Source organism: Prionailurus bengalensis, chromosome B1, assembly GCF_016509475.1.
Source record: "Prionailurus bengalensis isolate Pbe53 chromosome B1, Fcat_Pben_1.1_paternal_pri, whole genome shotgun sequence".
NCBI lineage: Eukaryota > Metazoa > Chordata > Mammalia > Carnivora > Felidae > Prionailurus > Prionailurus bengalensis.
The window spans coordinates 72,029,019-72,053,670 of record NC_057344.1 but is presented as its reverse complement, the minus strand read 5'-3'; the positions used below and the strand labels follow the sequence as shown (position 1 = coordinate 72,053,670).

The 24,652-nt window shown below is 41.1% G+C and overlaps 1 protein-coding gene across 1 annotated transcript; it reads right to left on the bottom strand.

Annotated features, from left to right (window-relative positions):
* Positions 1-4,115: 4,115 nt before the first annotated feature.
* On the bottom strand, positions 4,116-21,851 carry CTSO (cathepsin O). Its single transcript, XM_043566793.1, has 8 exons — positions 21,628-21,851; positions 18,963-19,071; positions 18,231-18,370; positions 15,821-15,988; positions 14,460-14,581; positions 8,146-8,309; positions 7,232-7,324; positions 4,116-5,095 (listed from the first exon to the last, which is right to left on the bottom strand). The coding sequence occupies exons 1-8, from the start codon at positions 21,751-21,753 to the stop codon at positions 5,061-5,063; spliced, it is 957 nt and encodes a 318-aa protein (XP_043422728.1). The 5' UTR covers positions 21,754-21,851; the 3' UTR covers positions 4,116-5,060.
* Positions 21,852-24,652: the final 2,801 nt, after the last annotated feature.

Below are 24,652 nucleotides of genomic sequence, written 5' to 3'. Positions count from 1 at the left end.
GAGTTGTACAATCAAAAAGTTTAAGAGAGGGGCGCCTGGGTGGTGCAGTCGGTTAAGCGTCCGACTTCAGCCAGGTCACGATCTCGCGATCTCGCGGTCCGTGAGTTCGAGCCCCGCGTCGGGCTCTGGGCTGATGGCTCAGAGCCTGGAGCCTGTTTCCGATTCTGTGTCTCCCTCTCTCTCTGCCCCTCCCCCGTTCATGCTCTGTCTCTCTCTGTCCCAAAAAGAAATAAATGTTGAAAAAAGAATTAAAAAAAAAAAAAGTTTAAGAGATATTTTGCCATATATTGTTTTGGAAACATTGCTCGTATTTATTAGGACTCTCGATGACCAATGACAGAAATCTATCTGAAGCTTGCCCAGAGGGGACTTGGCAATTACTCCACTAGCTCAAAGGATTGAGAGGAGCCTGGGGATGCATCCAGTTCCTGGAGTACCATATTCCTGGAACTTCTGAGGATCCTCTGTGTCTCATCTCTTCTTTTCTGTAGGTGTTGGCTTTACTCTTCCCTGTTGTAGGCCAGCTCCTTCCTCGGGTGAGGTTCCTGCTTCCAGCACCTCTAGACCAGAAAGGCAAGGTGTAGTCTAGGAGGTGTAGTCAACACAGGATTGAAGTGGACATGAGTGATAGTTCCCTGAACTTTCCAGAAGAAGGGAGGAGAAAATAGACTAAACAGTGATTCAGTTCATTTCTAGTAAGTATTAGACCAAGAGTTTAGATCAGACAGGAGCTTTATTCTTTTTCTATATTGGCCTGGATATTGGCAATACTTAGTTAAATTTCTTTTATGAAGGGAGTGCAAAATATTATCAAAGGAATTTAAATGCCTATCAGCCTTGACCTAGGGTGGTTATCTATAAGCAAGCTGCAAATTCTTGATGAAATTGAACTATTCTTTGGTCTCAGTTACAAGTTTTATCTTATAAGGATCACGTCTAGTTTGTCTCTGGACAATTACATAGAATTGCTTTTTTTTTTTTTTTAATTTTTTTTTTTCCAACGTTTATTTATTTTTGGGACAGAGAGAGACAGAGCATGAACGGGGGAGGGGCAGAGAGAGAGGGAGACACAGAATCGGAAACAGGCTCCAGGCTCCGAGCCATCAGCCCAGAGCCTGACTCGGGGCTCGAACTCGCGGACTGCGAGATCGTGACCTGGCTGAAGTCGGACGCTTAACCGACTGCGCCACCCAGGCGCCCCCATAGAATTGCTTTTACTTACAAGGCCCTAGCATGTTTGTGTGTGTGCGCGTATGTGTGTATGTGTGTGTGTGTGTACATGTGCACATGTACATAGTACCTGATTGTGGCTAAGCTGAAAATTATAGAGACAAGTAAAATGGTGGCTAAAAGCAATAGCTTGGGAGCTTGGGAGCAAATTCCGGCACTGCCATTTATTAACTATCTGCTCTGGTACAAATTCCAGTTTAAGCCCCAGTTGACTATCCATATGACAGGGATAGAAATACCTCAACTTTTGCTTTTCTCATGCAGTAATGAAGAAAAAAATACATTAACAGATGTTCTGTCACCAAGATGCCTTGGAATCTCAGATTGAATGCTATTTGTAAAGGTTTATTCTTTTAACAGACTAAATGATTTGACTTAGCTCTTTTTATTTTTACTTCTTGGTGTGATTAAACTATAGAGTTGTAAGAGTTTTTTTTTTTTTTCCAAAGGATATATTAGTAATTCTTAATGTAAAGTCAAAACAATTTATAATGCCAGTTTCTACCTGGGCTCCCATTCAAACTTGTTTCTAGTGTTAATGATAAGGATCCACTTCAAATTAAAATTTTTAAAGGGGATGCAGAGTTTCTATAAAGTTGTGTAATTTAGTATTCACTTTGAGATCTTTAGTATCTTTTCCCTTTGTGAAATCACACCCAGGAACATCTTGATGATTTTCATTGTGACTCCCAATTATTATGTGAAAATTTCATTGCTTTTCTTTTAGTCTCACTGGGTGAACTTCAAGTAGCTAGTTAGGGCTGGAGCATGGCATAGGCCCATGTAGAACAGCAGAGACTGAGGTGAAGAAGGTAGAAAAGGGGCTTCTTTGTGAAAAGTATTTAAAAAGAGTTGGCATGTTATCTTTTTTTTTTTTTTTTTAACGTTTATTTTGAGACAGAGAGAGACAGAACATGAACGGGGGAGGGTCAGAGAGAGAGGGAGACACAGAATCCGAAACAGGCTCCAGGCTCTGAGCTGTCAGCACAGAACCTGACGCGGGGCTCGAACTCACGGACCTCAAGATCATGACCTGAGCCAAAGTCGGATGCTTAACTGACTGAGCCACCCAGGTGCCCCAAGAGTTGGCATGTTATCTTTTAGGCATTACAGAGCTCCGCAACGGTTTAAAGCAGGGGAATAACATGATAATAATGTCTCACAGACATGCAAATCCAGGGAACACACGGTAAGTCGATGATAATAACATCCGTCAGAATCACCTGGAGCACTAATTAAAACAAAGTATTTCATAAGTCCTCAAGTGGCTTCTGGTCTGGGGACTATACTTTGAGAACCTATGTATTAAGGGACATGGGGTCTGGTAAGTAGACTACTGACTAGTGGAGATAAGACATTTCTAAAGAACATGCATCTAGGAAAGGATGGTAGAAATGGAGAGGAGGTAGGCGGTTAAGTGATGGGTTACTAAAGTGTAGCTGACCTGATTAAATATCTAAAATTTCCCTATGTTTGATTGGGTGATTACATAATGTTGATGATGTTAACCAAATAGAGACTCTAGGAGGTGCAGACATATTTTTGTTTCATTTCGTTGTGTTTTGTTTTGTTTGTTCTTTGAAGGAGGGAAAGGGGAATAATTTTGGACACATTGAGGTTAAGGTGTCTATGGAGAAAACCAAAAAATTGAATATATAGGTTTGGAGCCGAGAAAACATGTGAATGTAAAGCACATCAACACTGTGTTCACAAAATGTAGGCCTTACGCTTATCAAGAGTCTTTTTCACCCGAAGTCAAATATACGTTGTTTTATTATAAATGCCATCAAAATCCAGAACAGCTGAGAGGTATTATTCATTTTATAATTAAAAATCATTTAATATTTGAAAAAGATGATCAGAAGAGTACTTATACAGAAGTCAATAAATAAATACAAGCTAGACAAACCAGGACATGGTTCCTTTCTGACCTACTTGGCTAATGAAAATGTTAATCAGAATTATCAATATTTTTCCTCCTGGAACGTTTCTACACCTGGGTCAACACACATTATTTTGAGATTGCTTTGGTTTGGTGTTAAACAAAGAAATCCAGTGTTTTGTTTTGCTTTTTTCTTTTTCTTTTTTTTTTTTTTTTAATTTTTTTTTTTTCAACGTTTATTTATTTTTGGGACAGAGAGAGACAGAGCATGAATGGGGGAGGGGCAGAGAGAGAGGGAGACACAGAATCGGAAACAGGCTCCAGGCTCTGAGCCACCAGCCCAGAGCCCGACGCGGGGCTCGAACTCACGGACCGCGAGATCGTGACCTGGCTGAAGTCGGACGCTTAACCGACTGCGCCACCCAGGCGCCCCGTTTTTTTCTTTTTCTAAGAAAGGGGATGGATAAATAAAGATCAAAAGTAAGAGGAAAATGAGGCGTCCTCATTTTTTTTTAATGCTTATTTATTGAGAGAGAGAGAGAGAGAGAGAGCACGTGTGAGCAGGGTAGGCACAGAGACAGAGGGGAAGAGAGGAAGGACCCCGAGCAGGCTCCTCATTGTCAGCACAGGCCCAGATGTGGGGCTCAAACTCACGAACTGCAAGATTGCGATCTTAGCTGAAATCAATTGGATGCTTAACCGACTGAGCCACCCAGGCACCCCCTCAATTTTTTTAGAGGTTGCGGTTACGTCTAAAATTCTGTTTTTGTTAAGATATTCCACCTTAGAAAGCAACCATAAATTTCAGAAAAGTTTGCATATGCAATATTGGATATGATTTTCTTATATTAATCCATTTAATACTATGTATTGTGCTTCTGTTCACTGAGTAGGTCAGCTCTTATGCCCCGAGGCTCTTACACTCCCACACACCCACACATAATGACTTTTGTAAGAGAGAACACCAGCATCAAGAACCAGGAACCAGGAGGAAGGCAAGAGATGCACAAAAATGTGGTTCTAATGGGAATCTGGAAAAAATAAGCAGAAGAGTGGGAAACCAGAGAGCCTGGGAAATTCAGTTTGGCTGAGACCTCAGACTGATGGGATTAGGCTTTGAAAGGGGTGGTGCCTAGGAATGGTGGGAGGAACCGAAAGGTGAGATCCTGGTTTGATAAAGGCTTAGAAACAAACGGAGCCAAATAAATGGTTATAAAATAGTAAAAATAGGAGGCTTCTTTAGTCAGGGAAGTCAAGCCACTAGGAAAATTTAGGAGTGGCACAGTAAAGAGTAAGAGAAACAGAGTGGGAAAATGCATTGCTCCTCAACACAGGGAGAACAAACTAAGAAAAAAGACCCATTGGAATCCTATTGACAAAGTTTCCTAACAACAGTCGCTCAGACAATGCTACTTGAGTTTTTCCTACCATATAGCTGCCATATCGGTCCTTCAATTTCAATCTATTTCTCTTAAAAAGTGCCTTTCTCCTTTTGCTTCTTTCTACATGACCTTTCTACAGTTCAAGGGGTATGCGTCTTTTGTGGAGGTAAAGCAATTGGCATTTCAAAATCCTTAAGAAATTCCATCTCGGTGGGCTGTGAATTGTGAGAAGCCCGCCCCGTTTTAGGCTGGCTTTCTTCTATATAAGTGTGAGCTAAGGCTAGTGATTATATTCTACAAAGAAAAAGCAATTCCTATCCCTTCTTTAATCTTACTAGAAGTATATCATTAAAACAAGCAAACAAACAATAATCAAACCAGATAAGTCTCTTCAAATTGAAGAAATTCTTAACTTGACCTTCATCCTAAAGTAGGCAACTCTTCCACAGATTACTTCCAGGCCACTGAGCTGATGGCCTACAGGCAAATAACACTGAGAATGAACTCTATGCTCCATTCCATTATGAACCTTCATTTCGTAGTTGTCCCTTGATCTGCCCAACAAATCACACAAATACAGCAGAAACAGAATCTGCAATACCTAGAAAAAAAGAAATCATCAGTGCTAGTCTATTTCCTCCAAAAAATAATGGAATGATTATAGCTGTTAGGATAAATATGGCAACTTCAAAAGAAGATATTAGAAGACATGACTAATATTTTTGTTTCAAGAATCTACAAAAACCCCCAAAAGACTTATTACCTGAATAGATGAATATATCTGAAATCTTTATTGCACTCATATATATTGCTTAGAGGCAATACAATTATTTATAGGACTGTTTTAAATACAATTTGAAAATTCAACCTTGGAACTTGCACAAAATTTAAATAAATCACAAATGTGCTATGCTTTCTTGGCATACAAGACCATACATCTCAATATCATGGCGAAAGCAATAAACAGTCCATTTGAAGACTGGATTTCAGTGTAATTAGTTATGTATTTAAAATCTCTTGGGGCCATGGGATGCTGTGTTATAACATCATTCATAAGAGAAATGTGATCATCACCAGGTATGGAACTTTCAGGAAATACTCATTTTCAGGAAGGATTTGGATCCCTGCATAATTACTAACCAGACAAGCTTTGGAAAATCAAATTGGAAAACAGGTAGACAGGAGAAATTATTTCAACTCACCCTCAGTAGATGGGGGATGAAGAAGAGGTGTGTGTGGGGGGAGGGATACAGAGTCATAATGAGGCAATTATGAACCAATGTTGAATCATGTTCTTGCAACTCTCCTGCCAGAGCTCTGAAGCAGCCTAGATCCAAGCACCACCACTTTGACAGAGATCATTTATGTTTAGCAGCAGAAGTTCAATGAATGGCAGCAGTAATTTACCTGCAAGTTCCAAAAATGTGAAAGCCCCCGACGATGCTAAAAAGTGGAGGCCTGATTGGGTTGCTAGTGCTCTGGCTGGAAGATTTCTGTGAGGATCACTCTCCTTCATAAATAACTGAAGATAAATATTTTATTGGGGTGATAGAACAAATCATTGATTAACTCTCATGGATCCTACTTTATGCAACTATTGGCCAGTAGTCACTAGATTGAATCAAAATAGAAACTGTCAAACTTTTCTGTACTCTCTTTTCTCAGTCTATCTGGAGGGTTCTACAACTTTTAAAAACCTGTATGCATGTGAGGAATCATTGTAATGAGAAATTAAATGATCGCTTTCATATGTAATATAGTTTGGCTCAAACTTGATTCCTAACTATGCTGATTTTCTAGATCAAAAACCTTAGAATACAGGTTTAAATATAGGTTTTTAGAATACAGCATAAAATACTAAACTAGCTGTTTTAATTTTGCTTGTAGTTAATTACCAAAAAAAAATGTTATTCAGTAAGATAAGTATATTTGGTATTTGCTTTAGCCTCTCAATCCCAGTTCTTGTTTTGCTTGAATCTATAGGTGTGACAAGGGACATATTAAATCAGAGACCATCCTAATGCTCATATTTTCATGCATTTTGATACAAAGAAAAAGTGATTCTTGATAATCCTTGAGCGAATATGATAATGCACAAATTGAGGAAAATTCATACAGTTATATAAAATAAATTAGAACTAGGTGATGTTTTTGGAGAATTTTGGACTCCTAAGTTGATTATTTATATGGTGTTTGAAGTTAACTTCAGTAAATTATTACACCATTTTATCATATTTTGCTCATTATATTCGTTTTCAGGGAAGTCTCTCCTCCTTTTCAAAATATGAACATATGCAATAGTGTCTCTTTTAAGAACACTGTTTAATTAGGTTAATTAATTAATTTATTTTTGAGAGAGAGCAAGCACATGGGTGTGCATGCGCATGAACAGGGGAGGGGCATACGGAGGGGCAGAGGGAGGGAGGGGGGGAGAGAGAGAGAGAGAGAGAGAGAGAGAGAGAGAATCTTAAGCAGGCTCCAGGCCCAGCAAGGAGCCCCACATGGGGCTCGATCTCATGACCACGAGATCATGACCTGAGCTGAAATTGAGTCAGATGCTTAACTGACTGAGCCACCCAGGTGCCCCAACACTATTTTATTTGTAACAGTTGGCTAAAGAATGAAAATTATTACTGTAAAAGTATACTATGGACTGGACAGATACATAATTTTAATATAGTCGAAGTATCTTCCTGTACATTTAGCCTGAAGTTTTAAACATCAATTCATGACTCACCACAAATATTGCCTCCCATTTTAACATGGGCATAGCCATCTACTCCCCATGAACTTCCCCATGAGTTCCGCACAATCCAATATGGAGTATTTCCTACAAGATATAAAATGGCAACAAGTTCTGAAAAACTCAGATTTTCTTGTGAATGCATGTTTATTTAAAGGCTAGTTCTGGATAAGTATAGTAGCTCTGAGCAAAAGATTAAAAATGTAATGTTATGCTAATATATACTAGCCAAGTAAATTGGAGCTGTAGTTAGTGTCACACTCTAATAATGGAAAAATACACGTTTGAATTTGGATAGCATGAAATGAAAACATACACGCAATTCCAGGGAATTAGGAAAAGGGGGGTGGGGGAGGAAGAACTGTTAGATATGTATGATAAAATAATAAGCAGGTCTTTTTTCCCAACAAGTATTGTAAACATTCCAGGTGGAGAATGCACATTATTTAAATCAAGAATTATCATCGTTTTAACAAGGTATTAATTGATCGGGGAGGTGGACATGACAGGGCATTTGTACCTGGAAGTCTACTGAAAAACTGTAAAGGTCTTAGGAGGACTTAGACATAGAACGACCAAATTTCAGCTTGGTTGATTGAATGATTGATTTTTAAATGTTTTTATTTATTTTTGAGAGAGAGAGAGAGATAGAATACTAGTGAGGGGTGGGCAGAGACAGAGGGAGACACAGAATCCAAAGCAGGTTCCAGGCTCTGAGCTGTCAGCACAGAGCCCGATGCGGACTCAAAGCCACAAACCATGAGATCATGACTTGAGCTGAAGTCGGATGCTTAACCAACTGAGCCACCCAGGCGCCCCGAAATTTCAGCATTTTAAAAATAATGGCGATCATTTGTTAATCAGAGTTCAGGCTGGAAAGTAACCAACCAAGTCTGATCAGCACTTACCTATTTTATCAAACCCAGTTATGAGAACTGCATGATTTGCTTCTCCACTAGAGCAATGGTGCTGTATTATGCCTCCTAAATAGTCTTGCCAGCTCACTGCATCTACTACCACAACCAATGGGCCAAAGGTGACAAGTGCTTTTGCCATTTCGTCTTCTTGGTCACTACCAAAAGAGGAAATATACAGTCAAGGAGGTGAGAGAGAGAACACAAGCAGGGGAGGAGCAGAAAGAGAGGGAGACTGAGAATCTCAAGCAGGCTCCATACCATCAGCCCAGAGCCCATGTGGGTTTGAATCCACAAACCGTGAGATCATGACCTGAGCCGAAATCAAGAGTCAGACACTTAACCGACTGAGCCACCCAGGCGCCCTAAGGAGGTTAGTTTTTGAAGTAAAGATATTTTATAATCTATTTAATCTGTGCATGGTTAGGAATAGATTTGGTTGCAATTACAGAAGATGTAAAGAACGGAAACTAGAAGAAGTCTGGGAGATGGACAGCCCAGGACTGCTATGAGGCTTCAAGACATTGGAAGTCAGAATCTTTCTAGATTCTCGTTCTGCCATGTGAGGTTCCCATTGCCAAGGTCAATTCGTGGTCCAAGGTGGCTGCTGGAGCTCTAGCCATTTAACGTATCTTTTAAACAGCAAAAAGGAGAAAGAAGGGCTACATTCCTGTCAAGAAGACTTCCAAAAAGTAACGTGCACATTGTGCATATGCCTATATGTATATGTATTGGCTAGTACTCAGTTACCGGTTAACCAAGTTTAGCTTCAGGGAAGATGGGAAGTGGAGTTTTGTAGCTAGCTAGAGCATCTAGTTCTAAGGGGATTCTTCTAATAAGGAAAGTGAGAAGACTGAATGCATGGAGACATATCTCTGCCACACCATGTGAGAATCAAGAAACTGACCAACTTCTGTTAACGGAATGCCAAATGCAGAAATCATAGGGGAGGGTTATCTCAAAGTGGCGACTGTCATTATGCAACAGAAGAGATGCCAAGGTGCCAGGAGAACTAGTACTAGATTGCAAAGACGGCGAAAGGCATAGTTATTGCTCTCACACATGGACGTGTACTGATAAAGCCTAATGTTACACAACACTCAGCCGTCATCAATCTTGGAAGTATGTGATTAAACCATTATTTACACTTTTAAAGGTCAGCTTTGTGTGTGGACACTGAAACCAAGTCATTCATATTTCAAGCCATTTAGATAGCATTTGGGAGTGTATTGCTACAGCAAGTTATGGTTGGATTTGTAGCTTGAAAGAGTAAATAATCCATCGTCATATCCAGCCGGAGATCAGTTTCTATCAAGGGGATATTTTGTCCACAGGTGGGGAAAAAAATTGAGTGCATAAGAGAATTTATTGAGACAGAAACTACACATTCATTCTAAACATTTATCCATATTACCTGTTAACACGAAGATCTTTTTCTTGGAGATCTATAAGCAGTCAATCCTAATTTTTGCTACCGTAATAATAACTTGTATTCGTTAATATTACCTTGGGACAGGTAGGGTATAGTCCGTGAAGTTCCACATAGCTAGGTTCAAATTCCAGCTACAGACTGGAGTCATTTCAGTCACACTGGAGTCCAGTGACTCCAGCAGGTGACTGAAGTCATCTATGTTGCAAACCAGTATAAGGATAAAATTGTAGGTATAAATTTTATAGCATGCCTACACATAAATCATACTCTACATTTAAAATAAATATTGCTTCCTTTTCTTATTTCTAAGTTATCTAATAAACCAATTTTGCTCAGCATAGATTGTAGTGTATAATGTCTATTTTATTGTATTCAAATTTTTGAATATTTTATAGTAAAAATTTTGACTATTTTGCTATCCAAATATGACAAATAGGATTATCTCTGTAAAACAGTGATACAGCTGTCTCTACCTTTTGAAGAAAACAAAAGCTATACCGTAAATATATGACATCAAAGATCCAGTGTCAAGGACAGCATGATGGAAAGAGAAACATCAAGAAGAAGAAATAGTTTTTAGAATGCAAAGGGTAATTAACATTGTACGATCAAAAACCAATTGAGTAATAGTCTCTGCTTGGAGGCAGCACTAAAGAAAAGATATCAAAGATGCTGGAAAATACGAAATAGGAAGACATGCCAGTGAAGGCCAGCAGGCAAAAGTTCCATTTAGCCCCAGAACCGACTAGCATTGTTACCATCTGTGTTTCAGAAAGACGTTGGCTTTTATCAAGTCAAAATATACTCCAAACAGCATCTTTTTTCCATTATTAGCCCAATATAGAATTACAATTGACCGTGAACCCAGGGATAGGGGTGCCGAACCTCCACATAGTTGAAAGTCCACATATAGCTTTTGACTCCCCAAAGCCTTAATAGTCTACTGTTGGGGCGCCTGGGTGGCGCAGTCGGTTAAGCGTCCGACTTCAGCCAGGTCACGATCTCGCGGTCCGTGAGTTCGAGCCCCGCGTCAGGCTCTGGGCTGATGGCTCAGAGCCTGGAGCTTGTTTCCGATTCTGTGTCTCCCTCTCTCTGCCCCTCCCCTGTTCATGCTCTGTCTCTCTGTCCCAAAAATAAATAAACGTTGAAAAAAAAAATTAAAAAAAAAAAATAGTCTACTGTTGACTGGAAGACTTGCTGATAACATAAGCAGTGGATTAACCCATTTTTTGTACATTTTATGTACTCAATTACTGTATTCCTGCAATAAAGTTAGGGAAAAAAGTTTTCGTAAAATCATAAGGAAAATAAAATACAGTACCATTTTGTATTTACTGGAAAAAAACCCACGTATTAGTGGAACATGCAGTTCAAGCCTGTGTTGTTTGAGGGTCAAGTGTACTATCAAAATATACGCTGCTGATAATGGACACGTTATCAAATCTTTTCCCATATGCTTACTATCCACTTTATGGATCAGTAAGATACAAATCCTACAATCTTTAAAAGAATTCTCAAGTTTACTGTCGTCAAGATTTAGTGACTAAGGTAGGTCTTTTCTGTTCTAGACTCTACATGAGTATGTATTTTTCCATTTTCTCATTCCTAGAATTCAGTGTGTTAATACCGTGCCCTAGTTTTTCAGTCCATTGTTAATACGGGGTTCCTTCTCTTTTTCTTGACATAGTCACTCTCATATTTATTTTGAGTTCTGAAAGGTCTTTCCTGGGGCCTGATAAACAAAAATGCATGAAGAAGCCTGGATATAAATGGTAATTTTCCTTTGCGACTAGACTATGTTCTTACGATTCAGTGAGGTTTTGCTTGTTTGGTTGGTTGCTGGTTGGCTTAGTTTTAGATCTTTTCAGGCTCTGCATGAGATTTTTTGGAGTTTTTGGCCGATAGCTGTGTGTGGGCTCACACTGTCTGAAACTACTGAAAAATTAAAGAGCTCATGACCTGAGAAATAGAGGGAGGGAAAAAGTATGAGTTTCAGAGCTCGACAAATATGAATTCTAATGTGGCCCTATAGTTAGTTCACGAGCTCTGTGACCCTCCCTGAGTCTCAGAAACCTCAATGGAAGTGACGGTATTTAAGTGTTAGGGGCCTAGTCGAGTGCCTGGTTACAGCGTTGCTGCGGAAAATCTTCCCAAGTCCTCTGGCCCTTGCCACTGCGGTGGTGGTGCTGGTGTTGGAGGCGGTAACAGGGGCACAATCAGCCTGGCTTCAAACATGGGGCCCGCTGTGGTTTTTTGCCTGAGGCTCTTCTCTTAAAGAGCCAGGAAATCCAGCTCACCCCCCCACCTGTACCCTGGCAGCACCCTCAACTGACATGGAATGCAGTGATCATCAATTTGGATGGGATAACATTGAAATGCATAGTTTACCTTGGCCCCAATAGCTCCCCGGTAGGACCAGTACCCTCAGTTCTATTTTGCTTAATAGGAAAACCCTTCCTTTCCTGTTCTGTCTCATTTCTCCATTTCCCTTCCAGAGTTTCTCGGGATTACTGCTGGAACATGATGTTGCTTGCTGAATCCGTTCCTGCCTTAGACTTTCATATCTCCAGTGACAGTTAATTCCATCCTTTCAGCTGTTCAGGCCAAAAAGCCTGTTCTCCTCCTTGACTCTCTCCTCTCTCATTCTTTACATAAAATCCCTCAATATTCTCTGGGGGGGCTTTACTTTCTATGAGGGGTATTAACCTATTATGTCTCATATCTAAGACCATTCTTCTAACGCTGCTCCGAGATTATTACTAGGTAACCTTTTCTTTCTTTCTTTTTCTTTCTGTCTTTCTTTCTCTTTCTTTCTCTTTTTCTTTCTCTTCTTTTCTTTCTTTCTTCTTTCTTTCCTTCTTTCCTTCTTTCTTTCTTTCTTTCTTTCTTTCTTTCTTTCTTTCTTTCTTTCTTTCTTTCTTTCCAGATTACCTTATCTCCTAGTAGTCTTGTCCATCTTCTCTCCATTACAGTCCCAGTGGGCGTCATTGTTCTTTAAATATGCCAAACATGTTTCTGTCTCAGGGCCTTCGCCCTTACAGCTCCTGCTGGGAACAGTATTTCCCTAGATGTCTACATGGCTATATTCCCATAGCTTCTCCAGGTCTTTGCTCAAATGACATCTTTTCAAAAAGCTCCGTCCTGGCCCGTATACTCCCCTTCCTTCAACCTGATGTTTCCTCTTCCTCCCACCATTTTACTTAGTTTTTTTTTGGAATGATTACACCTAACATGCTGTACATATTTTTGTTTTCCTTATTGCCTGTCTCTATCACTAAAATACAATCAGTTTTTTGTCTGTTTTGTTCACTGCTGAGCCCCCAGAACCTGAAACAAAGTTCAGTAAGTATTTGAGAAGGAATGAGTAAATCAAAGAGAGATCTTCTTGGGGGGAGTCTAACACAATTAGCTTAGCACTGTATTATCAGAATGTTTATATTCAGTGTAAACACAGAGATTTTTTTTAGTGGGACCTCTGTTCTTCTTAGCCAAAGAATTACATGGATCATACTTCAGGTCCAATGCCAGTGACTTACATTCTCTCTCTCTCACTCTCTAATTCAAGCTAATACCTATTCTTCTCTGGTTTCTTCCTAATTTTTTTTTTTTTCACTTTGCTACTCATGATGGGGCATTCCCTGAAATTTTTAAGTGACATTTTGAAAATCGAGTTATTTCTTGTGCACACACCTTCCTTTTACTCCCAAGGAACTGGTAGCTGATAGAAGCACACTTTCTCATTTCTGAAAGTGCATTTCCTTCAAAAAGATGTGGAATGATGCACTCAATGACTTTGCACATTTAGTGATTGATTCTGAGGAGCCTCCGTCTGTGGGATCGCAGTTCTCTGGTGTTTGGTTCCTAGGGTCACCCCGAGAGTCCTTGCTGTGGACAGGAGCTGTGCCGGCAATGTGCCAGCCCTCTGGTACACTCGTGCTTATTCAGAGGGGTTCCATTTTCTTCAATGATCTAATTTCACCCTTGATTTCCTTCAGATCTCATGGGTTGGCACCATCTGGATCAAGAGACTCTTTTATATTCAGTATCAGTATGTTTTAGGGTAGTCTGTCACCTCAGCTGAATATAATTTACTTTCTGCTTTCTCTGTTTCAAAAGACTGTGTGAAGTTTCCTCTACACTTTTTTAAACGCAAAAAGGAGTTGTTTGTGTCTTCCTTTGTCCTATTATCCCTGAACACCTATCTTGCACTGTATTGAATGGTCACAATGGTTTTCTAGCTGGCTTTCAGGTTTTCATGCATTTTTAAAGCCCTTTTTAACGACTGTTTCCCTCTGAACTACCCAAAGTCATCTTGCCCTTCAACTTCCAACACTTCAGGGCCCTTCCTCGGCCTATCTTTATCCACCCTTGTGCTTCCCTCGTGCCTATAGTGCGTGCCGCATAATCTACCTCCAGTAATATACTCTTACTTGCTTCTAAGTTTCAGTTTATGCTTTTCTTAAAGTCAGTGCTTTAAAAAATCCAAGGGTGTTCAAAAAATGCTTCTTGGTTATGTAGATTGCTCGATATTAGCTGGAGAGTAACACAAAGCAATTTTGGATTGATTCAACAGTAAGGTTGAAATATACTAATGGCAATTATGACAACTCAATTTGTTAAGAGGAAGGTGGTCAGTATAAATTACACCTTAAGCTGGATTTAAATGTAATTCTATTCTAATGACAAATGGAAAAATAAGCTGATCGTGCGTAAGAAACAACATCCATAGCACTCCATTGGTCTCTCTAGTAAAAAGCAGGTCTTAAAACAATTGTAAGTAGGCACTTATGCCTTCAATCAAGTTATTAATTCTGAATAGCCAACGGATCAGAAATTAAGAAATAGAGGGAAAGACACACTAGGATAAGACAATTACCTGAAGTCATATGCAGAATAACCTTTGATTGAAAATCCAGAATGTGAATCAGAAAAGTAACGGCACAGACCATTTTGCGCTTTGAATGGGTACTCTGAATCTCTCACCAGTTTTACATGCGTCTAAGAGAAAATGAACATCCAGAATGTTCTTTATTTAAAATGCAATTGTTTTAGAAATCAAATAGAACTTACTGCAACATGTCAAAATAAGATTCAACTTGGCCACGCCCTCATCACGCGGATATTCCTTACATTATTAAGACCTTAGATTAAATCTTTAGGTGTTTGGTAGGGACATACTAAGTAATTAAACTCAATTATCTTTCTCTCTTACTATTGTTTCCCTATATCTTCCTTCCTTAGAACCTTCTTCCACTGGATAATAAAGTCTTATCATTTTTCTCCTGAGGTTAAAATAAGGTGAGCCATTTTCCTTCCAAAGCCATAAGTTCTGTCAGCAAGTCTCTGAGACTCACTCAGCACAGCGTTTTATGCACAGGCAATGGTCAGGTCAAGCATTCTTTCTATCCACATCTTTGTGCCATTCGACTGGCACATGTCATTTATTTTTTAGTTGTGGAGACGCAATCTTACTTTCCTGATTCCTGGCGTTACAGAAGCCAGGGACCACACCATTCTTGGTTGCCCCTGATGTGTACCAAGCAGCTTCTGGTATGCAGTGACTCAAAATACAGAAAATGAACAAGGAAAGGATATTCAAATTTGGGAAATTCCAGCTTGACCACTTTTACAAAACATAGCAACAGCCTCACTGTCTGGCTTCATGCAGTGGATACTGGATATAGGACAATGTCAGAGAGTGTCCTAAGAACACCGAGAGACACTGTGGTATATGGGATAAAGCCCTTCAGTGGGAACAGAAGACTTAAGACACAGTCCTGGCTCAGCTGCTAATTTGGCAACATGATCTCACCTCTCAGGGCTCATTTCTTCATCCACGTAAAGAGTTACTACATTTGCTGATTTCTAACATCCCTTATAATCTCAGTATTCAAAAATTCTACGGAAATCAATAATCGTATGTTCTCATCCTTCTGGGACATGATGCGAATGTATCTATGTAAAAGAGCTCTGACCTATTAAGAAGTGCTAAGAAATAAACATACATGTTTTTCTGGAAACAGATCTCAGGTAAGATTTTTCACGCTTTGATTTCTCAACAGCCGACTTGCCTGAAAGCAATTCATTTTGAAATCTTCTGATTAATTCAAGCTTCGGTCGTTTAAATTTCTGAACTTAAAAACATTCTTTGGTATATGAGAGTAAACTGTTTCCATTCTAAATGCATGTTAAGTAAACAAAAGCAGAAACGAAGAGTTCGAAAGGCCGAGAAATCACCTTATTCAGCCAGTTCAAAGCATTGAGAGTAGACCCTCCATTGCAGCCGTAATTATTATATGAACAATCAATGACCTGCTGAACACTTAGGTCTTCCAAAGGCTTCCCTTTTATCGCATATGCAGATTCCACGGCACCCACCACACTGAAGGCCCAGCAACCTCCACACTGTTTAAAAAGAGAGACAGCATAGTGTTTATCCTCAAATGATGTCCAAACCAAGTTTGCCAACATCTCTACATATCACAAGTTATCAAGTCAATTAACATGAGCAGACTCTGCGGGGGGGGGGGGGGGGGGGGGGGGGGGGGGGGGGGGGGGGGGGGGGGGGGGGGGGGGCTGCAAAATACTGCCCATCCTGTAGATCTTCCAACTGCCAAAAGAAAGGAAAACCAAAATTCTCTTTCAAGCATCAAAATGTAATCATAAGAAAAGATAAATTGGTAGTATTGCCATTGCACAGTAGACAATGCAAGAAAAAAGCGAATTTTAGAGACTGAGAAAACACTTGGACGAACTGATGGTCTTTTAAAAGACTAACCAGTGCACTGAACGGGACTTCTGCTTTTAGGAAGTGTACCAACTTCCTTCTTGTTTCTCCCCGGACACCGTGCCGCTATGACATCCACCATCTCCATGAGGTGACATGGGGTGAGGATATGTCATATACGTTGTATTCATGGCTTGATGGACACGGGAACTGAATGATTTACTTTTTTAGGCTGTCAAGGAGCCAGCACGGGCATATCACGTATGCCCATAAAATGTCATAAAGATAAAAACCCATACTGGTCATTCCTTACTCAAATATTGCCTGACACTCTTCCTGATTCTGGATCTATTAACTGGATCTTATTGAACAAACTGGAACAAAAGAATAAAAGTGTTGGCCCTGAAAAAAAGGGGAAAGATGGAGGAAATGAAATCAAGGATCATGCACAAGGAAGAAGGACCCATAGAAAAGGCACAGGTAAGAGTAAGATTTGCAATTGGGCACTGCTGCCTTAATCATAGGACATGGGCTGCACAGTTGGGCAAAGAAAGGAAGACGAACAATTGGTCGTCTTTGTCGAGCAACTTTATTGCAACTATATCTATATCTCCAGCGCCTACGGCATAGGAAAATATGCAGTAACAAACTTTACTTGTGGGTTTCCACACCTTGAGAAAAGCAAATACAGATTGCATGGCACCATAACAATAGCTAGCTTTAGTTTACCTTTCCATAGCTGCCCCAGGGGGGCAGTTTCTGTTCAAAAATATCTCTCCAGTATATTTCTTTGTTTTTTTTTTAATTAGAAAAAAATATTTTAATGTTTGTTTTTGAGAGAGAGGGAGAGAGAGAGGAAGAGAGAGAGAGAGAGAGAGAGAGGGAGAGAGGGAGAGAGACAAAGCACGAGTGGGGAGGGTCAGAGAGAATGGGAGGCACAGAATGCAAAGCAGACTCCAGACTCTGAGCTGTCAACACAGAGCCCGATGTGGGGCTCAGACCCACAAACCATGAGATCATGACTTGAGCTGGATGCTTAATCGACGGAGCCACTCAGACACCCGTACAGTATATTACTTTGATTAAATATTACTAATTCTGGGGTGCCTGGGTGGCTCAGTCGGGTGGGCGGCCAACTTTGTCCCAGGTTATGATCCCAAACTTTGTGGGTTCAAGCCCCACATCGGGCTCTGTGCTGACAGCTCAGAGCCTGGAGCCTGCTTTGAATACTGTGTCTTCCTCTCTGCACCTCCCCCACTCTTCTCTCTCTCTCAAAAATAAGTAAACATTAAAAAAAAAAGAAAGAAAGTACTCCCCTCGTCTGTTTAAGTTTAAAAAAAAAAGATTAAATCAGTTGTATTCCTTTAATACAATACAGACACTTCCTGGAAGGATTCAGTTTCTGACTAATTAATACTTCACTCTGGATTCAATAATAAAGCAAATAAATGATCTGGTGGTAGAATTTATATCAACGGATGTATAACCTGAGAAGTAAAAAAGGATCATCCTAACTAGATAGTGACTGCTCTAAGACACTACACACCAGGAAGCTAAAAGACCTGGTGAGGTTTCCACTGCAGATAAACTGAGACTGTATCCCTGTGGTTAGGGGATCAACTTTCCCTGGTCAGCTGATATTGCCTATGCCAATGGTGGGGGTTCAGAGGGACAGGCTTATCTTCAAAATAACAGTCAGGCTTTGGCCTCTGTCTCTCATTTCACCAGAGATTCTCCCTTAGTTGTCATTTCTGGATGATTGGAGATCATCTCTGTGATTTTACCCAGAGAAATGATGGCTTCTATCACAAGTTTGACTGAACTGGACCTCAAAGGTGACTTCCCACACTAAGAGTATTTAAAAAGACAAAAGCAGCAGCAGCAGCAGCAACAACAACAACAACAACTCCTGAAACTCACGGTCTGCTGGTTTCTCACTTGTGTTACAACACGCTTGTCCCGCCAGTCGAATCTTAATGGTAAAGACACATTGGGTATGGATGCTTGCACTTCTGCTCGGTATCTGGGAAATCTGGAAGGTTTGCTTCTTAAGTAAATAGCTGAATTGAAACATGGAAGGAAAAGGCAGCCAACATTATATTATAGGGAGGCCCCCTGGGATTCTTTTTGTAGGAACTTTTCAAACAGAAACAGTAGCTTTCTGGTAGAACCTGCCATTTGAGATTTTCCCTTATGCTTTCTCATAACATGAAATGCACTCACTGAAAGCTACCAAGATAGGAATTCCTACAATAGTACTAGGAGTTGCCACATAAACTGACTTGTCTTTTAGAACTTGGTCAATAATAAAAATGAGTCTTCTTGACATAGCTGGTTTTATCCTAACCCATGGAACTGTGGATGTCTTGAATAGAAATAGCACTAAAAAACTGCACAAAGGATGGAACATTGGCTCTTACAGCCACATGGAAACGTCTACAATTATAACATTTAGATCTTAGGCAATAATTACAAGAGAAGGACCATGAATTAATTTTTCTGTCAGCACCTGGCACATGCTTGACGTTCAGTATGTAATAAATGTTACCTATGACTCACGTCACCAGATTCACAATTACACAATTCATCAAAAATTACGGAAACAAATAAAAATCCGGAAACCAAACAACCAATGGCACAATCACACCATACCTTTAAACTCTTCAGGAAACAAATGAGAAAATTGATTTATTCCATAGACGGCACTGGAGTTTTCACCAGGGAATACAGAATTCAAGTATCGATGTCTATGAAGACTTTCCTAAAAGAAGAAAAAAGTTAATTTACGTGACCTATGTTAACTTTGCAGAGCAATTTATGTGTAACTAAATCGGGCATATTTTTCAGGTATTAAAAGTCAAAGCTTGATTTCTTTCCTGAAGATCACAATGAAAGACTGCATAAGAGGCCCAGATCAGATTTATAGACATTTGTATGAAAACTACCGTCTGATTTCAGGTACATTTTTGAGGCCGGGAAAGGTATCTCTTATCCATTTATAATTCCTCTTCCCTAAGCATGCTAAAAGCACTAAATATGTTTGTTTAACACACTGGAAAAAATAAAATGAATTGCAAATAAACACTAGATGCTAGTGAAAATTATCACCAACTGAAACTCATTAGATTAAAAAATTTTGAATTTGGAAAGTGTGTCTTTATCTTTGTATTTCCCAGCACTAAGTAACAAAGCATGACAAAATAGACAAGTAAATAATAAATAAATCTGATTCTTTTTGAGCTGTATAGAGATGTCTATCTCATTAAGGGTAACAAGTCTTTATGAAAAAGAGGCAATCCTGGAAATGTCCCAGGAAGATACATTGGCTTGTCGATCTGGAGGGAAAACGTGGCCATTATTTACAGATTCCTCGGCTCTGAATGTTGTAACTTATCTCAACCTATGAGAAGATGCTTCCATTTCCTAACGCTGACCAACCATGCAGGAGCAATAAAACTTCAGGGGACTACCATTTGGTAAGTTTCCAACTCTAGCTCTTATGTATTTGTTTATGGATTTATGTGTTTACTGTGTGCCTGTGTCTTAAACCTATAAGCAAAATGAGGGCAAGAACTGCCTGTCTTACTCATCACCGCATTTCCCGCACTGAGCACTTGGCTGGCACACAATAGATGTTTAATTACTATTTGTTGTTGAATAAATACACAAAGGACATTTTGCATTCCTGCTCTTAATAGCTTTAGGCTGTTTATTTTTAAACAAATTATTACTGAAACTAATCGTAATCTTATTTTCTCCTTACTGAGCTGTCCTGGAAGGATTATTAATGAAATAATTAACGCCCAGCATGGAGCCCCATGCATCAGGATCTTGAGATCGTGACCTGAGCTGAAATGGAGAGTAGGACGCCCAATGGACTGAACCTCCCAGGTGCCTCTGAGAAGAGTTGCATTTTGTAGACAATCGTCTCCTGGGTATGGCCTCTTGACAGCCAACGTGAATAACTATATAAGTAAATACATATCCTTATAAATTATATAAGTTAAAAAATATATTTATTACCCTGGCCTCCTTGTGCCTACAATCCTCCAAAATGATTTTCTTGAGGAGTAAGGCATTGCGTTTATTTATTCAGCCAAGGAATGCCATTATCAGTATAGATGAGATGAACTACATTCTCCCTAAAGGGTGTGGGTCACCACAGTATACAACCAAGCTCGGGACAGGGGTAGAATATAGGACAGGAAGTTTGTTCTCAAACAATTGTACCGGTGCTTCTGGTTTTAAAAGCTGCAATGTAACTCAAGAGCAATAAAACACATCTTCGGTTTGGGCAAAACACAAGACTGGACAGAATCAGGCAAGGTTAGGACTTCCTAAACAATGGAATTTTCTAGGGGAGAGAGGAGGAGCAGAAAAGAGTACAGCTATAGAATTCCAGGAGAAATCCCAACAGTATATCAGCAAAAAAAAAAAACAAAAAAACTCCAAAAAGCAGTATTACTAAATTCGTACTTACTTTTATTTAGAACAAATCAATTTTATTTTCCAATGAAATGACATCTTTCATGATTAAAAAAAAATTGTTAAATGGTATCAGATATAGAGAACACACTGAGGCAAGTTCTAAATCGGTATCTCTTGATCTCAGTAAAAACCTATTTATATTCAGCTAATTTGGTCCACTCTAGAGTTTTAATGCTGGGGTAAAATCTAAGCATTATTATGAAGACTTCTGAAAATAATGTGAAAAGGAAATTAAATGCTTCCTCCTTTTCAAAATCTATTTCCACCAAGTGAAGAAGAATTTTTAAGGTCGCTACACCAATTGAAGGAGGCCCCGTTCACGCAAATCATAAATGGGAAGGATTCTGTGACCTCTCTAAATGCAGGGTCTTTGTTTAGAACATTGTGTTACAGGAGGTCACCAGCGCCCCCCTGCGGAAGGAAAACTGACGGGTTTCTTCCGCCTTTATCTGGTTCTTTTCACTGTAAAGGAACGGCTTTGGAAGGCAGTGAGAGCAGCCCAGGGGACTGCTAAAAGGGGTGCTTTTTCCAATCGAGAATACTTTGAACATATCCATTGATTACTTTGGGCGTATCATATAAATCTACCGCGACGAATCTTCCCCGGAAAATCAAATCTTTTGGTCAGCCCAGGCAAGGGAGAGCTGGCACAGGGGGGACGGAGGGAGAGGTTGACTTGCGAACTTGTCAGAAACCCCAAACCCATCACTGAGCTGCGGGCCGGGTGACCACCAGGAGTGGCGGCTCTCACTGGTCCCCTGCCCCAGCCCCGACCCGGGACCTGAAGGGGCGACCAGGAAACAGACACAGGGCGGCGCGCGCTCGGTACCCGGAAGGCGGCTGCCTGTCGCTCGCGGCTCCGCGGCTCCGTCGCCGTGAAGGTGGCGCGGGGGTCCGCAGCGCGGCCGCAGCAGCAGAGGCAGCAGCAAAGCAGCCAGAGCGCCCGCAGCTCCATCCCCGCGCCCCGCTCCCGGAGGCCGGCGGCCGCCAGCTCCCGCCGCCTGCTTTCTCTTTCGATTCCTCGGCTCCTCCCCCTCCCGGGTTTGCCGGGCGGGAGCGGCGGAGCGGGGCGCCGGGGGCTGGAGACGCCGACGCCGCTTTCGTCCCCATTGCTCTGTAGGTGGGAATCCGGTTAGCCGGAAACCGTTGCGGTGCTCGCTGGGTTTTTTTTGCGGAAGCCTTAGGCACTTGGCCACGTGCTTTCTGGTGTCGTCTCCCAGCTGTGACAGCAAAGCCTGAGTGTCCATGTGCCGTATGCGACAATGTGGACGACTGTGTCACCTTCGCTTCCGGAATGAAGTTCTTCATTTTTCTTCCTGTTATCTCAGACTGATTCAGGCAGTATTTGAAGTTAACTTGGTCTGATGCCTGTGATTCCTTCTACGACGGTCTCTAACGTTCAGGACCTAATTCTAAAATGTTAGCGAATCTACACAAAGGCACTCATTCGTGTAGCAGACGTTTGTGAATACGTTAACAAAAATTTACAGTTGTGAAAATGCACAATTTCTTTATCTGGAGATTGTGGCCATTTCAAAACTTTCAAGCCTGTTTCTCCATTTGCAAAGAAAGGTAGAGGTAGTAAGCCTTTCTGCAGTTTGTGGTGAAATTTAAATATAGTAATCCCCCTAAAACATTTTGTAAGATGCCTTGCGTATTTTAATTGTTTGGTTTTAGCTATTTATTCTATGGTAAGGTAGCTTCCCCCACCCCCACTTCTATTGTAATTGTTTTCCACCTTCTCAGCTTAGTTCCCAAAAGCCCATTCTTCATGCTTTCTTCTTATTTTTTTCAAGCCACATTGATGAGGTTTGGGGGTGATTGTGGGGTGGTCCAGAGCCCACAGCCAAGAAAGAATTCTTGAAGATGTGTATGGTGCAAAAAGGTGATTATATTAAAGCACGGGACAGGACCCGAGGGCAGAAAGAGTTGCGTTGGGGTTTTGAAAAGTGACTGGTTTTATACAATGAAGTTGGGGAGATAAAGTCAAAAGGGAGACCTCCAGAGGGACTTTGATATGCTGAAGAGGACTCCTAAGATACCTGAGGCCTTGCTATTGTCAAGCAAAGGTTGTTTTCCCTCCAGTAAGGCATTACCACTAGGACGGTGGGGGGTTCCTAGAGAAATGTCATCCACACTCTGTATTTGCCTCAAGTGTTTGTCAATGGGTTGCAGGTTATGAGGAAATTTAATTTTACCTGCCTTTTCCTTCTTGCCTTTGTTCCCCATATCATTATTGAGGGGTGATGTTTGGGGCTCCAGGAAATGGAGTCTATAGGTTTTTGGAGATTAGGCTATTGATAAGAGTGCCTTTATCTTTTAATTTACCAAGACCATTGTAAACTGATGGAGACTCCGGTCCTGTATGACTGTGATCTCTATCAGCCATTTGTTTGCTGTCCTCTTCTTTGTCCTTGGGCAGCCAGGAGTGCCTGAAGAGTATCACACATATCCCATGTTGGGGGCGAGGTGGTGGGGGGAGGGTGTTAGTATGCTAGTTTGTATTTTGCCCTCAGCCTGCCCCACGCTCCCTCATCAATATCATTTCATATTAACACAATCCTGGAGAATGGACTTCAGAAGGACCACAAGTAATGTACAAATCAGTTAGCATCCCAGTCTGGCAGCATCTCAGGAAAGGAATTTTTTGGTAGAAGGGGAAAAGGATTTTTCTGGTGGAAGGACCCTTGCAGGATCCCTCCTTCCTTCCTTCCTTCCTTCCTTCCTTCCTTCCTTCCTTCCTTTCTCTCCTCTTTCTTTCTTTCTTTCTTTCTTTCTTTCTTTCTTTCTTTCTGTTATGCCCAGAATTCGTGATTCCCAAAGACCACTAGGGAGCCGAGCCCGATGCAAAAGCAAAGAGCCTTTATTCGAGCTAGCTCGAGCTCAATCCCCTACCTGCACAGACGCAGCGGTGAGATACCAGGGAAAGAGAGAGAGTTTCAAAAGCACAAAGGTTTTATAGGGGTCTAGGGACAGCCGATTGGCTGGGGAAGTGGCGTGTTTTGATCAGGAAGCTTGAATGGGTGAGCGGGAGGTCACTCAAAGGGAGGAGGCGTGGTCTAGGTGAAGGACACAGAACAAGATGGAGTCGGCTGGCGTAGGCCCGCCCTTTCACTTTCTTTCTTTCTTTCTTTCTTTCTTTCTTTCTTTCTTTCTTTCTTTCTTTCTCTTTCTTTCTCTTTTTCTTTCTTTCAGTTTATTTACTTATTATGAGAGAGAGAGCCAAGTGGTGGAGGGGCAGAGAGAGAGGGAGAGAAAGAGAAGGAGAGCGGGAGAATGCCAAGCAAGCTCCACACTGCCAGTGTCGTGCCCAGTGTCACAAGCCTGTGAGACCTGAGCCCAAACCGAGAGTCAGCCCCTTAACCCACTGAGACACCCAGGCGGCCCAAAGGATCCCTTTCAAACATCCGTTGTCGCAGGTGTCCTGGGTTACTCTTGGAACAGCCCAGCTCTGTTTCTCAAGTTTAAAGTGCACAAGAAATATAAATTCTGGGCCGGTAGGTTTGGAGTGCTTTTCTAACAAGCTCCTAGGGCCTGCCGCTGCTGCTGCTGCTGCTGATGGCACAGGCTGCACTTTGAGTAGCAAGCACTAAACCGCTACTGCTATTTCTCCAGTTCTCACGGCGGGTGGGGGGGTTGGGGGTGTCTCGCTCGGAACTTTTATGCTCTTCTTGTCATTCCACCTCTGTTTACGTCCGTAGGCAGCGAGTGATAACTGAGTAATACTGTCTTCTCTGGGCCTCAGGACCAGCCATATGCAATTTGCAGTGTCCAGGGAAAAACGAAAATGAAAGGCCCTTATTCATAAATGATTAAGCCTTCCAAGACAGCATCAGCAGAGCACTAAGCCGAGT